Source organism: Mytilus galloprovincialis, chromosome 9 (genome assembly GCF_965363235.1).
Source record: "Mytilus galloprovincialis chromosome 9, xbMytGall1.hap1.1, whole genome shotgun sequence".
Taxonomy (NCBI): Eukaryota; Metazoa; Mollusca; class Bivalvia; order Mytilida; family Mytilidae; genus Mytilus; species Mytilus galloprovincialis.
The window spans coordinates 32180391-32196749 of record NC_134846.1 but is presented as its reverse complement, the minus strand read 5'-3'; the positions used below and the strand labels follow the sequence as shown (position 1 = coordinate 32196749).

At 31.4% G+C, this 16359-nt stretch overlaps 1 protein-coding gene and 1 long non-coding RNA gene across 2 annotated transcripts; both read left to right on the top strand.

Moving 5' to 3' along the window:
* Positions 1–1118: 1118 nt before the first annotated feature.
* Positions 1119–5072, top strand: LOC143044825 (uncharacterized). Its single transcript, XR_012968788.1, has 4 exons — positions 1119–1225; positions 2702–2965; positions 4237–4356; positions 4685–5072. It is a non-coding gene; the product is annotated as an uncharacterized LOC143044825 (long non-coding RNA).
* A 3138-nt stretch (positions 5073–8210) lies between these two features.
* On the top strand, positions 8211–15871 carry LOC143044824 (uncharacterized). Its single transcript, XM_076217004.1, has 4 exons — positions 8211–8467; positions 9258–9317; positions 14298–14370; positions 15517–15871. Exons 1-4 carry the CDS (start codon positions 8392–8394, stop codon positions 15704–15706), a joined length of 399 nt encoding a protein of 132 aa, XP_076073119.1. The 5' UTR covers positions 8211–8391; the 3' UTR covers positions 15707–15871.
* Positions 15872–16359: the final 488 nt, after the last annotated feature.

The window sequence follows — 16359 nt, the reverse complement described above, 5'->3', positions numbered from 1 at the left end:
TTATAGGGTCTTTGCATCGGAACTAAACACATTTATTCAAAAACCAGTTGTTGGCATGACACGGGTTATGTTCTTCTCATATATTTTATGATGGTATGATACTAAATCCCTAACGGGAAGGATTGTGCCTGATGTTCATATGATGAAATCATAATCTTTCAGTCAATTTAATTGAAGTCTGGAGCTGGCATGTCAGTTAACTGCTAGTAGTCTGTTGTTATTTATGCATTATTGTCATTTTGTTTATTTTGTTTGGTTACATCTTCTGACATCAGGCTCGGACTTCTCTTGAACTGAATTTTAATGTGCGTATTGTTATGCGTTTATTTTTCTACATTGGCTAGAGGTATAGGGGGAGGGTTGAGATCTCACAAACATGTTTAACCCCGTCGCATTTTTGCGCCTGTCCCAAGTCAGGAGCCTCTGGCCTTTGTTAGTCTTGTATTATTTTAATTTTAGTTTCTTGTGCACAATTTGGAAATTAGTATGGCGTTCATTATCACTGAACTAGTATATATGTGTTTAGGGGCCAGCTGAAGGACGCCTCCGGGTGCGGGAATTTCTCGCTACTTTGAAGACCTGTTGGTGACCTTCTGCTGTTGTTTTTTTTATGGTTGGGTTGTTGTCTCTTTGGCACATTCCCCATTTCCATTCTCAATTTTACACGTATTTCTACGTGAACAAAACGTTACGAGTGCCTCAAGGGTACATGAAAGACCTGATACGGGTGTCGCTAGCGTACGTGAACAAAGTGTTACACGTACCTCTAGGGTACGTGATAGACCTGTTGTGTGTAACTCTAGGGTACGTGTAACAAAATGAATTATGACTGAACGGCCATTCATAGTAGAGTGTAGGTCTGTCAGAGTGAATACAGTATATATTTTGACGGATTTAATTTTATTTACGCCATTAACAGTGATCTAACGTCGCGGTTGAAAGGATTAGGATTTTATACACACGAACACATTGGAACAGGAAAGTCCCTGTTTTTTAAATACTTTTTTAAAAGTATCAATTATCTTAAATATTGCTCTTAATTGTAAAATTTTTATTTATCAAACTACGCATATTAAAAACTAATGTTTGTTAAAAATTATACTTCCTGAACGCTACCACAAAAATCACTTATACATGCATATTGAAATGAATCACTCGTGGATATATGAATTTGTAATATTTTTACTTTTTCAAAGTTTCAATATATCACTGATAAATACAACAGGTAGGATTATTTTCTTTTAAATTCATGTGACATTTGAATAATATTTTTTTCATCTTTATGTACATGTAGTTGTCTATATTGTGTAATCACGTCGCTTGCAAACAATAATAAATTTCTTTCAGTTTGCCTCCAGATCAATGAAAGCGCATTTGATAGATAATCAACAAATAATTATACACGCCTATTTAATAAAGGCAACAGTAGTTTACCACTGTTCGAAACTCATAAATCGATATAAAAAAACAAATCTGGGTTACAAACAAAACCAGAGGGAAACGCATTAAATATAAGAGGAGAACAACGACACAACATTAAAATGAAACACACACAGAACCGAACTAAGAATTAGACAAAATCTGATGAGAATAGCAAATATAAAATCAAAACTAAATACATTAATTAGGGATAGAAAAGCACCGTGACACGTCTTATAGTAATGTGAATTCACACTCAAATATGAGGGGAAACACAACGTTAAAATGTAACACACACAGTTACAAACTATAATATAACGTGGCCATATTCCTGACTTGCTACATGACATTTTTTAAAGAAAAAATGGTGGGTTGAACCTGGTTTTGTGGCATGCTACATCTCCCGCTTTAATGGCAATCTTAAATATAACATTAAAATGACAACATAACATTACAGGACTACAATAAAAATAAATAGGAGAACATATTGGACAAAAAACTAGAATAATAGCATACAAAAGGCACCAGGTTTAAAATGTAATTCGCCAGAAGTGCGTTTCGTCTCCACAAGACTACCTAGTGTCGCCCAGATACAAAAGTTCGAAAGCCAAAACAGTACAAAGTTGAAAAGCACTGAGGACCAAAAGTTCAAAAAAGTGGAGCTAGGACACGCAATTCTTACCTCTACCCTTTCAGTAAAGTACAGATTTGATAACATGGACATAGCTTTTGCAGTTATAGACCTGATACAAAAATTATGAACTTGAATCCTTTTAGAATAACCAGATGAGGCCAGTTTGAGAAATCGGGATAGCCATGTAAATGAAACTATCATTCCACGATATATATATATTATGCCTAAATTAGTATATCAGGGGATTGAAGTGTGTAGTAGTTTTTATCTTGACAAATTGCAAATAAAACAAGAAAAAACAACACAAAATACGTTGTACCATTTAGTCAAATTTTAAGCAAGATGCAGCTGTCTGTTCAATGAATTTAAAAACATTTCAAAACCAACAATTATTTTTTAAAAACATATGTACTTTCTGTTCGAAATATTATTGTATCTATTGTTTAAAAACATAATTTTATGTATTTGTTGTTAAAAAAACATAATTATGTACTAGAATTTATTATTTATTATTATTTTAGAAAAGGAAGTGAAGGGTCTTTGGTTTCTAATCTTTCACTAATCCATCTCATTCTTTTTCAATAACTTCATATATATTATGTTTACTTTAGTTAATGTCTACTCTTTATAAATAATTGCGCATTGCAGATTTGTTTACGACAATACAATATCCAGAAGAAAAGATATTAAACATCTCATGTTGGAATACTTCTGAAGTACAAATACAGAACATCAGTGTACATGAAGAGGAAACTACTTGTCGTCTAAATCAGTGTGTTTTAAATGTCAATGATATACAGGTTATAGAAGATAGCTGTAATGGTGAAAATTCCTGTCTGGTGGATTACAACTTTACATCAGCCTGTTTACGGGAGTTTAGATACATAAATCTATCATACACATGCAAATACGGTAATGAATATTTTCATATCACTGTTATTTCCACTATATTCATTATTTCTTTAGTGTAAAAAATCGGCATGATTGGCAAGGCAAAGAAATAAAACTCTAGATAATTTAGATTACTTTTTTTTAAAACTGAATTAACTTACTTGGAGTTCGATATTTTTGCTATCTTATATCTTTATACGTAGCATGTTCTACTTTATAAATCAAAAGAGTTGTATTGTCTTTTGATATCTAGAATGGTATTTTTTGTGGTGGTAAAGAAGACAATCAGAAAATGTTACATCTTGAAGTGTGTATTATATAATATGCTTTCTTTGATATGTTAGTCTATTATCTTATTGATAAATACATTTTGTACATGCATCCTGACAATGTGATTAAATCAACGATCTGTAAACGTAGATTTAGATGCAAAAACATACTGAAAGTTATAATTTTCATTATCTCATTTTCTAAATAAGTCAGGCAATTGTGAAATGGTTTAAACAATTTTGTGTTCCCAAAAACATATTGATAATTCATGAGAAAGTGATTAACCCAATGTAATCTTTAAGATAAACAAATAATAAATCTGTGTAGATCTGAAACGAAATTATATAAAAGATTTAAACCTAAATTAATAATTTTACGTAATAAATCTACTTGTTTTGAATATCTTAATATAAAAAATGAAATTCCTTCAAATCATATAAAATAAATTCAACCTTTATTGACCGCCTGATATAATTTGAAATTTAATAGCCGGTGTCCCTATTACTTTACGTAAATTTACATCGACGTTTTCTCATTATGACTTTGACCACCATAAGCCAGTCAACTTCCAAATGAACTAACTATTATTGTTTGTGACGTTAAATTTATTGAATTTATATTAACTTCAATCTTAACTATGAAGACCTACCACACATTCTACAAATATATTTTTAGTGCATAGGGCCAGGCGTCATTAGATACTGTTCGCCTTAGGTTCTCTAGGTAAAAAGCTTGATTACTTGAAGTATCATAATACGAATATATCCATGCATATTAATGAAATGAAGAATAGTTATTAAACATTATTAACAACACAAAAGTCAATGACTGTATAGCAACATGTATTATTGCAGTTTAAAATTAGAATTTCGCTAATATTTATATCGGGTTTATTGGTTTCGAAAATTTACTTGTTTAAGCAAGGATCTTAATTAAAAGCATATGTTTGTTAATATTACTTTTAGATTCGACTTGTAATTACATAAGATAATTTGAGTGATAATCAGATTCAATTCTTTCAGAAAACCGGACTAGCGTTAGTACGTTTGAGGAGGATTTTGGAGATTGGATGAACGTATCTTTAAATAGTTTTACATGGAGTCGCACTAATTTAGTGAGGGATCATACCATGATTAATTTAGGTATTGACAATTTGTATCTTAATTCTCATACTTCATCAACCCTATCCCACACAACATCATGCAGGTCTTTTTTATGTATAAAACACGTGTGCATTGACTTTTATTGTATGACATATATTTGTACTATGACGTGTATTTTATCAAAGAGTAGTTATGAGGCAATACTACCAATGTGTGTTACTTTATGAGGAGATTTAGACTATACCATTTTTTTGGCATTTAACTTGAAATCGGTGAAAAAGTATAAAAGAAATGAAAACTGCTTGAGTTGCATAGCTTTAACTTGTTGTTGATGAAGGCATGTTTATAACTTATTTATTACTTTCAGGCTCTAAAGGTTATAGTCTGACTGCTCTATCTTTCCCTGGTAGAGATGGTAATTTACGTATTGACACGGATAATGAATTTACGGAACCAATATGTTTATCACTTTGGTACCAAATTTATCAAAATAGTTATGATTGTTCATTCAATATATACAAGATTTCTGATGGAAATTTGACTTTTTTATTTACCGCGGAGGGTAATTCTACATCTTCACGTCAATGGATCAACATAGCATTAGATGTATATGACCAAGTTCCATTCAAGATAACCTTGGAAGCACACTTCAGGTATCATAATTCAACAGCAGTACGCGCTATTCTGGTAGATGATACATCAATAGCGCATATGTCTTGTAAAGGTAAATGTGACTAAAATAATGTCAACAAAAATTATAATAATGGTAAATAAATGAAACAGCAGTATACAATTGTTTAAAATTCATAAATCGATTGAGAAACGGTTATTCCATAACGGTCAACCAACTCGTGATGGCGTCCGTAAAATTTACGAAGGGATGATTCACCATTTTGAACTCTTGGTTTGATAGCATCCTTGCAAGCAGCAACCCTCCATCAAGAAAATCATGATAGGAAATGCAAGCACGGGAATATCGTATCAATTGGGAGATATATACCCCGTATGCAGATGCTGCTGGAATGTTGCTACTTAGAAATGGAAAGTTCACAATTGGAAAGCTGTAATCATCTCTTTTGTCGTAAAGTTTTGTTTTCAACCGACCCTTATTGTCAACTTCTAGATGCAAGTCAAGATATGAGGCCTATTTACCTATTTCTGTTGTATCCTTTATCTTTAGTTCGATGGGATAGATGCGTTCAACCTAGTCACCAAACTTTGAATTATTTAGTGAAAGAACGTCATCTTTATAGCTATAAAGCGGAAAGTAGAGTTACAGGATATTTCTAACTTCTTGTCTTTCTTCCTAAGAAGTTCCTGATTGTATGAAGTCAACCTCATAATAATTAAGAAACAAGTCGTCAAGAAGAGGAGCACAATTAGTTCCCATTGGAATGCCGACAGTCTGTTGAAAAACACGTCCTCCGAACGTAACAAATATGTTCTCAATAAAAAATACAAGCATCTTGATGATGTCAGTTTCAAGAATTTTTTGTTTGAATCAGAGTGATCCTTTACAAAGTAGGATTTATCCCTTCCTAAGACAAGATACTTGTATCTACGTTGGCTATTCTTCTTATTGAAACAAAGCAATACCAACTCTTTCAAATTGTTTTTTAGTTTGAAATGTGGAATACTTGTGTAAAGTGTAGAAAAGTCAAATGTTTTACATTTTTAATTCTATTGCAAGATGAAATAGAGTGAGATTGTATGTACTCTAAAAGATCGGTGGAATTTTTAAGTATCCACGTATGATTCACGCCACCTCTTGAATAGGCCGTTTCACAACAACTTTGAAAAAAAAATTGCAAATATATTCGTGTAAACTGATCTTTTCGGTTTGAATTTATTAGATCACCCTAAAGGAGTATCGAAAAAAAATTTATGGAAATATATGTGTGAAATTAAGTGACAAAATATTACCTCCCTTGTAAACACTGAAAACTAGATCTTCTAAATGTTTGTCCTCTTTTAGCAAGGACGCTTTCAATTATTGATTCACGGAAATACATTCTGGTAAATAGTGTATATAGAAATAAGTTGAAATAAAAACATAATATATAAAAAAGAAGATGTGGTATGATTTCCAATGAGACAACTGTCCACAAGAGACCAAAATGACACAGACATTCACAACTATAGGTCACCGTACGGCCTTCAACAATGAGCAAAGCCCATACCGCATAGTCCGCTATAAAAGGCCCCAATATGATAATGTAAAACAATTCAAACGAGAAAACTAACGGCCTTATTTATATAAAAAAAAAATAAACGAAAAATAAATATGTAACACATAAACAAACGACAACAACTGAAATGCAGGCTCCTGACTTTGGACAAGCACATACATAAATAATGTGGTGGGGTTAAACATGTTAGCGGGATCCCAACCCTCCCCCAAACCCGGGATAGTGGTATAACAGTACAACATAAGAACGAACTATAAAAATGTCAACTCAAAGATATCATTTTCTTCCTTAAGTAACAAATAAACTCATTATAGATACCAGGATTGAAATATTGTATTTGTACCAACTTCAATTCATTTTTTTACTGTCTGTATACCTCTACGGAACTTGTTAGTTTTTTTGTATATACTAGTATATCTAACATTGTTGGGTTGATGTTTAGACGACTAGTATATATTAATATATACAGCTAGATCAGAGAAAGAAAATGAAAACATTTCAAAGGAATCGATTGATATGCAGCAAAGATTGGCAGTTTTAAAATTAAGTTGCTAAGCAAATTCAAACAGACCTTATATCGATGTAAATATTAAATGTGAATAGATCGAGAAAACCACAAATACATGAACAAAACGCGAGACGACATCTTTAAACCTGTACAGTCAGACTTTTAAATGTTTGTATTCATGAAGCAACAATATTTCTCTTTTGCATGTACATATCACAAGAACAGACGTATGTCCTCGATAACTTAGGTGTGAAAAAAACATACTTCGAGAAATCATAACATGATAACTTTTGAAACACTCGGGTTATTTGTGACCAGAAAGAACGTTTGAATTTGTATGAACATTATTGTTTCCCATTTTTTTTTCATATGCAGCAAAGTTTTGCCGTTTTTTAATTAGAGGTTCACAAGCTTCTTAAGCAATTATCTCGATAAATACTGAACATAAAACATCGGGTATTTGCATGTATATTTCTAATAACACAATTGAACAAAAAATTTCTGTATTATATACAAAACAAATATTTAGAAATAACTCTTGATCAGTATCGTCACCGGTATTGTTTTATTATTGGCTTTCTCGACTCTATATGGGAAAGTGAGTTGTCTTTTGTTTTCGTTCACTGAAAATCCCACTGTATAGAAAAGTTTTCAGATAAAAATGAGTATATTTTAAAAGCGGAATAATTCTGGAATATCACAATTGCTTGACATGTTAAACTACAACATGTACAAAAGCAATTTTGAAGGGAAAAACAGCATATCATGTATCAGCATTTTTTGCAATATACATGCCGATTTCAGATATTTGCTTTGTCTACATACCATACACGACCAGGTTATCCCCAACGTTAAGGGCATTATTACCTGAGTGTTCAATTGCAACAATCAGCTGATCTTTAACATAGTTTGATCGTCTATTTAAAATTTCATAGTTGTGTCGCTAATCGTATGTACTAGTACTTTTTGGAATTTTGGGTCCTCAATGTTCTTCAACTTTGTACTTGTTTGGCATTATGAATATTTTGATATAAACATCACTGATAAGTCGTAAGTAAACGAAACGCGCGTCTGGCGTATTAAATTATAATCCTGGTACATTTGATAATTATGTAACTCAATAGGTGAAGATATATAACACTATTTTGATATGCACATAACAATGTATTTTGCATTTTACATGGAAACAATTGCAAAGATATCTATAGACCAATTAAAATAGAATGTGAAAAACAATTCCTTTCGGGTGACATTAGTTTATCACTGGAACCAACACACTTGATCAGTAAACAGAAAGATTGTCCGGAAAAATCTATTGAAAGTGAGCTGAACACATTCTGTAGAAAGGTCAACAAATCGGATCAATGCAAACTCAATATGTCGGATTTTATGAGCGGGTATAAAGACTGTTACGTTACCAGCAAAACTATAACGGTTACGTATCAATGTAGTGGTAAGTATTTTGCTGTACGTTAACATAGAGTTTGTTTTGCGTACATGTGACACAATTAACATTGATTAATACAAAAAAAAAATTAAGTTTTTTTTCTATCCCTTGAAAAAGGATCGCTAAGCTGTGCAATGTTAAAGTTAGAGTGATGTGTAACAAAAAGTTTTTTTTTTTATACAAACAATATTTTTGTATTTAATGTATATATCATAGTAAAAATTGGTTTAATGTATTTATGTAAGCTTGAAGTTGAGATAAGGTCGTCAATTATCAAAAATGTATACATCACTTACGAGAAGATCAAAACTTCCTCACTCCTCACGCAAATTTGAAAAATGATACCGAAATTTAGTATGGTTTAGTATGAGGACAACAAAGCATCTAAGCAAGTAGAGGCAATTGTACGTTCTTTAAAACGAAAAAAAATAAATAAAGTATGTGATCTTCCATATGTATATGAATAAATTTGGTGTATTTACTGTCTTCTGATTGGTTAGAATTATTAGTTTTATTTTTATGGCGACACGCCCACTCTGACGTTCTGTATTCATACGCCAACATGTGTGTACGTTGTTATTGTTAATATTGGTAATATAAACAGTGCTTTGCCTTATTTTTGATAGAAATGTATTTATAATGAATGGCAATAATTTATTTTGAATTTATTGACCCATAAAATTAATTTTTGACTCTTCACATTTTACAGATTATTCAATGTGAAGAGTCAAAAATTAATTTTATGGTTCAATTAATTCAAAATAAATAATAGCCATTCATTAAGTATTATTCGCAGATATAACAGCAAGAGCGGAGAAAACATATGTTGGGCCATCTATACCATATGATATCATTGGTAATATATTTCACCTTACTTTTTTCGTATCATTTATTGAATTTAACGAATACTGCAAGCTTGGATGTATTTTTATATTGTTATGTTTTACATAAAAAAAATTGTAGCTGCATTATTAGTTGCTTTGGTGGTATCACATCTCTATAATACGTATATGAGTATTGATACCCATATATGATGCACAAACTATGGACCATTATTTAGGATATAGATGATGAATACCAGATTTTGAGATACTTGTTAACTTAGACATAACCAACAAACGTGGATACATAAGATCAATTGCCATAATGAAAATCATTTAGAAACATCAACTGCACTTTAGAAATTAGATCGAGCAATGAATAAAACTACGTTTGGCAAACAAAATAATCTTTATGCCACAGAACAGTCTGTGTTTGAGTATCATACTAAGTTAAGATCCTCTGAAATTCATAAAAAACAAGACGTTTGGACAAATCAAAGTTGCTACGTGTATTGATAACTTGTTACCATAAACTGTTCTTATCTTTCTGATGTTTTGTTTGAGCGTTCCTGATCTGGGTTAATTCAGAAACTCGCTCAGGACGCATGAAATGTATACAGTGTTATTTTTATTATAATACTTATCTTTTATTTGTTTATATTATCCGAATTCGTAGGTAATAGGTTACAGTTAATATGATTTTGAATGAATTGTACTGCTTGGTAAGTAACGACGGATTTCCATTCGGCAATTAATAGTAATTATAAGATTTGATCTTATTTTAATTTAGCTCTAAACGATTTAGTCCATCAGCTAGTTCTCAAAAGCGCGCTAATTAAGGAATTTGTGTTACACCCCAGGGTACCGCGATTTTTTTTGATAGAATTCAACTTCATTATCTTATTGATAAAATACAAGGTGTTAGACTAAAAAAAAAGTGTCCAAAAGAGGTTTAAAAACGTCCCTTTCAATGGTCCCCTCATTTAGCAATCACGACTAAGTAATTTTTAAATAAGATTTTTAATATAAAGCAATTAAAAAAAAATAAAGTATAGGTTTAAACAACTAAAACAGATACAAAACTATCATATTAATTGTAACTCGGAAGATTTTTTGTTTAAAAAAAAAAATTTTTTTACATTAAAAATAATCCGATTTTTTTGGTTCAAATTAAGGCATATTTTCTCCTTTTATAAAGAAATTCGTTATACAATTACCCGTTTTAGTTAATTAAACTTGAGAATTAATCATTATGCAATGTATAAATCATTTGCAGTATTTATATATCGTCTAAAATATGAATTATTTCATAAAATATATGTACGTGCAAATACTCGTGAAATACCGGAAATCACCAAATTACCGTCTTTGATTCAGTATACAACATGTACATTGTATTCACACATAAGCATTATCAATTTGCAACTGAAAACACACATTTAATTGTCGATTTATGATGTTTTTGTGAAACAAATTATTTTATAAAGTGAATGTGTAACGAAATATTTATGAACAAAATACAAATTAAGGTGATTTTTTTGTGTTCAGAAAAGGTGCACCCTGTCGAACTCAATAAAGGTGTGCTTGATAACATTTTGTTTTTTAGTATGTAATGATTGACTTAAGATTGTTAAGTCATTCAATCGACAAACATCGCTTTGAACGAACGACAAATTGTCAGTTGTGGGATTTGGTAATACTTTTTACTTTCTTAGGTTTCTTAGAGATACCAAAAAAATGGCTTTGTTGGTTTCAGTTTAAATAAAGATTCTGATAAACATTGGTTGCTAAATGCACATGAAAGAGCTTCAATATCCTCCTTAAAAAGTAAAAACACAAAAATACTGAACTCCGAGGAAAATTCAAAAAGGAAAATCAAAAATCAAAAGGCAAAATCAAAAGTCCAAGCACATCAAACGAATGGATAACAACTGTCATATTCCTGACTTGGTACAGGCATTTTCTAATGTAGAAAATGGTGGATTGAACCTGGTTTTATAGCTAGCTAAACCTCTCACTTGTATGACAGTCGCATCAAATTCCATTACATTGTCAACGATGCATGAACAAAACAAACATACTCAAAGAGTAAAAATGTCAAAAATAGGGGTACAACATTCAATATTGTGTTATCATCTTAATATCACTACATAAACAACAAATGTAACAAAGTAGCACAAAAAGGCATACATCAAATTCAACATTCTCATTTTGCTTTTCCTATACGGCTGAATTTATCTATGTAAAGTCTACCCATAAATGAAAGAAGGTTTTCATTACTGGTGTAAAATTGCGCGTTTGAAATTCGCACAGGTAGACATAAAAATAATTTTGTCGTATGACGGCATACATAAATGCAGACTCACGTAAAGTAGATATAACAAAAAACAGACTTACAGTAAAAATAATAAATAAAATAATGGTGTGGTTCAAAGTATGACGGGATACATAAGTACAGTTTCACGTCAAATACGGCTGAATTTATCTATGTAAAGTCTACCCATAAATGTCGACATTTGGTAGGGATGGTTAACCTTGAAACATCCGCCCAAAAAGAACTCAGAAAAACTCGAATGAAGCGAGACGAAACTGATGTTTTGAAATTGTGTCAGACACTGCAAAGCTGGTCAAATCCAAACATCTGAGCAGTTATATGGCTTGTTCTCGGGTTCTGTTGCTTCTTCGGAATTAATGTGCGACCTTCTAAACGCGTATGAAAAGGGAAAATTTGCTACAGAAATTTTTATTACGGAACGGCTCATTCAAAAGTCAACCGATATCTTCAAAACACTCAAAAGTAAATCATTGTTTACATTTTTAAAAAAGGAAATAAAAGGCAAGCAGATAATGGCTGATAAGAACAACAAAATATTGAGAACAGATACAAAAAAAAAATGTCGCCTGCTTGTCATAGTCAAGACAAGATATTTGGTTTTGCGATACATTCTCCAGTTTGAATTATGTCCTCTTCCAATGTCTCTTGCAAACTTTGAAGGTACACATGTAATGCAAAAACTTAAAATCTGTCCTAGGTGGTCTTTTAGAAAAGGGCATTCCTTAGGAATTTGATGACATGACAGTTATTCAATTCATTACTAGGATACCAAGCACTTTTTTCGATTTGGCAATTATTATTTAAAAAATCATCCTTTTAGTTTCAAAAAGAGGTCCCGCATTGATTTTGTCACTGATTATTATCCCACAATATTCATAAAGAAATTAGAACGACAGATTCTTGGGAGGTCATTTATCAGTACGATAAGTTCTAGAACACCACAATCGTGTTCTTGGGAATGGAAGAAATGGTTGTTAGTTGGGGGAATTAAAGTTGCTCTTGTTGAATTCTTTGGTTTGGAAAAGAGTAAACAATCCTATAGATTTACACTTGAATGTATTGATTTATATGTATCACATGGAAGTATGTGCCACAAAATATATGTTAAAAATGAAATAGCGTAGAGTGGTGTAAGCTTACAATCAAACAGGAAGAAGCCGATAAAAATGTTTCTTAATGCAAAAACATGCAGCTGACAAAGGTTACGACTCCATTATAAAAAACCTTCTGACACTGATGTGGAAGTATTGGCTTACTATTTTCACTGTTGCATATCAATTCTAATATTGTTAGTCTGACAGATACATCTTCCAAATGCAGATTATCAAATGTGCAATCAATGTGTGCGAAATTTGGTGAGCATGTTCGTAGAAAACTACCAGGATTTCACGCCAATACAGGTTATGATTCAGTAAGTGTTTTGTCTTGTAAGGAAAAAACCAAAGCATTCGCCTTTTTGGCACGTTATGTGGAGTTTTCAGATGGTCTATTCCATCTTGGTGAAACCTTTGAAGAGGTTGGCGAAGAGTTGTCAAAACACTCGAGAGGTTTTCGTGTTTCTAATTAAAAATATAGATGAATAAAGATCAGAACGTTTTGAAATGCAAAAGATGCAATGTTAAGACACATTAAACAAGCTAACTTTCAGACGAAGATTTGGAAATCTGCTTTTAAACACAACACTGGTCTGTTGCCAAACAGCTATGGTTGGATCGTTTAGAACGCTTTGATCAGTATCAATTGGTTAGACCAACCACCAGCGTTAGATGCTTTGATAATTCTGATGTGCTGTTCATGTAAAGCATGTGCCAACAAAAGATGTTCATGTGTTCAACACTGTGTTGAACAGATAGCTGTATGTTAATGCTGGAAAGCTTGTAGATATAAGGATTACCAAATCGTTGATATTGCTAACGATGACGACGAAGATGATGTAAATGATGATAATGATAATTCGGTAGATGCAGGTCACCAAACTGATGATGATTCTATGGATTGACCTTCTGAGTGACCTTTAAATGTGGTGATTCGGTTGTTGAAAACAATTTTAAAAAATAAAGATCTAGAAACCCTGACATTTTTGTGTGTTTTAATATGAGAGTTATTTCATGAATGTGATGTATAAATATATGACAGAATCGTGCATTTCTGGTTGCTTATGTTTGGGTTTGTCGTGGATTCTATGTTTTTGTGTCTCACCTTTAAATGTTTTTTCAACAGCCTTTAGTTACTTTATGCGCTATGTTTCAATGTAAAAAAATATATACCATTTTATCAAGAAAATTAGTACGTATGCTTCTTTTCATTCAAAATCATGACTTTTTGAAATTACCCTCCCCCTTTTTTCTTGGTCCTCTACGATTTAAAAAATAGTTAAAAATTAGCCTGCGTTTTAATTAGATATGATGTGTTCCATTTAATAAAAACAATAGTACTGAATACTTGGTTATTTTTTACATTTTTCTGTAAATATGTGCAAAACAAAATTTTTGATATACCCTTAAATACGTCCCCTGTTAACCCCTTTTGGACACTTTTTCAGAAGTCTAACACCTCTTTAAATATTCTTCAGATATTACTCTTTAAATTTATACAAAAAAATTGCGGTACCCTGGGGTGTAACACAGAATTGAAATTTTGCCCTACCAGCTGATGGACTAATTATTTTTATTTATTTCAGGAATTGTAACTGGTGTTTGTGGAGGCATAGTACTTACAATCATAGCTGTCGTAGTTATATGTCGTTTAGAAGGGTAAAATACTTTTTCTTATATACATTTTTATGTCCTTTATTTACCTAACACATTGTTGTCAGTATAATGTTATTATAAATGAATGTCGTACAACTAGGGCGTTGTCAGGTTATTTTCAATTTATCAGTTTAAATGTCCCTTTAGTATCGTTATCCCCTTTTTTACAAGTGAGAGGTTTAACTAGTTATAAAACGAGAGCTGTTTTTCTGGTTTAATTTGGCAATTTGATATAGGACTTTGTGTTTTGAAATTTCATTTGTGTTAAGTATTTATTTTTTTCTTTACCTTTCATCAAATATGTATCTATGTATAAAAGCTAAGTCTCTATGTCATAACTTATACATTTACGCAAAATAAAGATACGTTTACTTTAATGTATGCTCGTTGTGATTCAGTACGCTTTTTTAAACCCATACCTGTATAGTTAAAGATGATTTAACCAAGTAACTATCATAAAGTAGGCATACGTAATTCCTTTTTTGTAGGTAAAATAGTATGAATCGTTTGAGTAATAAAATGGAGAATGGAAGTCATAAAATCGTTATACACGGAAATAACTTTGCCTTAACATTTTTAAGTGGCGAGCACTCACAATGAAGGTTAATATCAAAATGCGTGTAACATCAAAAATAGGAACATCGTCGTATTCTATAACACCATTTATGATTAAAAAGAAACTAGACCACACCCGCGAAATCGCGGGCATAGATTACAAAACTATTTGTAGAATGAATTTTCAAAAAAAAAATATATGAATCGAGGAAAACTTAGGCACGTTTTGTTTAAAAGATAAAAAGCCATTCTCATGATTTTCGTGTGGTTTTCCAAAAGTGGCAGTATCAATCAAAAATATCAGTCTTTAAATCCAACTATGTCAGAAACTCTTCTAAAAGTTTAATCATGAATGCAGAAATATTAACCACAATTCGAGAAACATCTTACGAACCAAAAACATTAACCAACACAATTTAAGACATGAGCTGATCATATGATCTACTTTACACAGGAGATAATAGTTATCAAAAGTACCAGAATTATAAGAAGGAACGAGAAAATTTGTCGAGAATTATGATGTACTATAATATTTGTATAAAAAAAATCAAATACGGATTATCCTTTCGTTAATACGTTTGTATCTCATTGCAGGTTAAATGGCTGTGAGTTAGTGACAAAAAATATAACATTCCCCAACAGAAAAAGACAAGAAAATAAAATTAAAGAGACTTGTGTCTATGAAAGTTCAAATATTTCATCGAGATTATCTGACCACGCTTACGACTCGTTAGAATGTCCAAATTATTACAACATGAAAAATGTTCCTAATTCCTCTACATGAGAATGAAGGAGACCTGTATACTTATCAGTAGGAACTTGTGGTAACCTTTCGTTTCATCTGTTCAAAGATTTTGTAGTTTTGTTTTAAAAAGCATTACCTTGTAAAATTTGCAGAACCATATTCACCAGAAAAACTCCTTACGTTCAAAATACTGCATAAACTAAATACATGTGATCTAGTATAAAAGCAACGATAAAATGTTAAAGTCCTACCGATTCAACTGTTTTTTTTCTAAACTTGCTTTAGATTTTTAATTAAATGATTGTTATAGTCACAATTGGATCTGTTTTCACTTTAAGGTATGATAAATAAATATACTTTTTTTTTACTGATTTTAAATATTTTTCATGCATGTTTGTCGATGTTATCATGGTTAAAGTAACATAGTGTGTAAACTTTTATTGTTATTTAGTTCACCAAAGCAAAGATTTTGTTAGTTATTGGTAACAATTGAACCATTTGTTTATGATCTTTTTTTATATAGATTGATAGAAAAATGTCAAACGAATTCAATCAACTTCTAATAACCATCCTACTGCTACCTGTATCAGTGATTTGATACTCCAGGTTAACATGCATTTGTTAAAGAACATCCCTATACACATGTTTTTATATTTACTATATGTTCAGAATGTGTCGCATGTCAGATAACC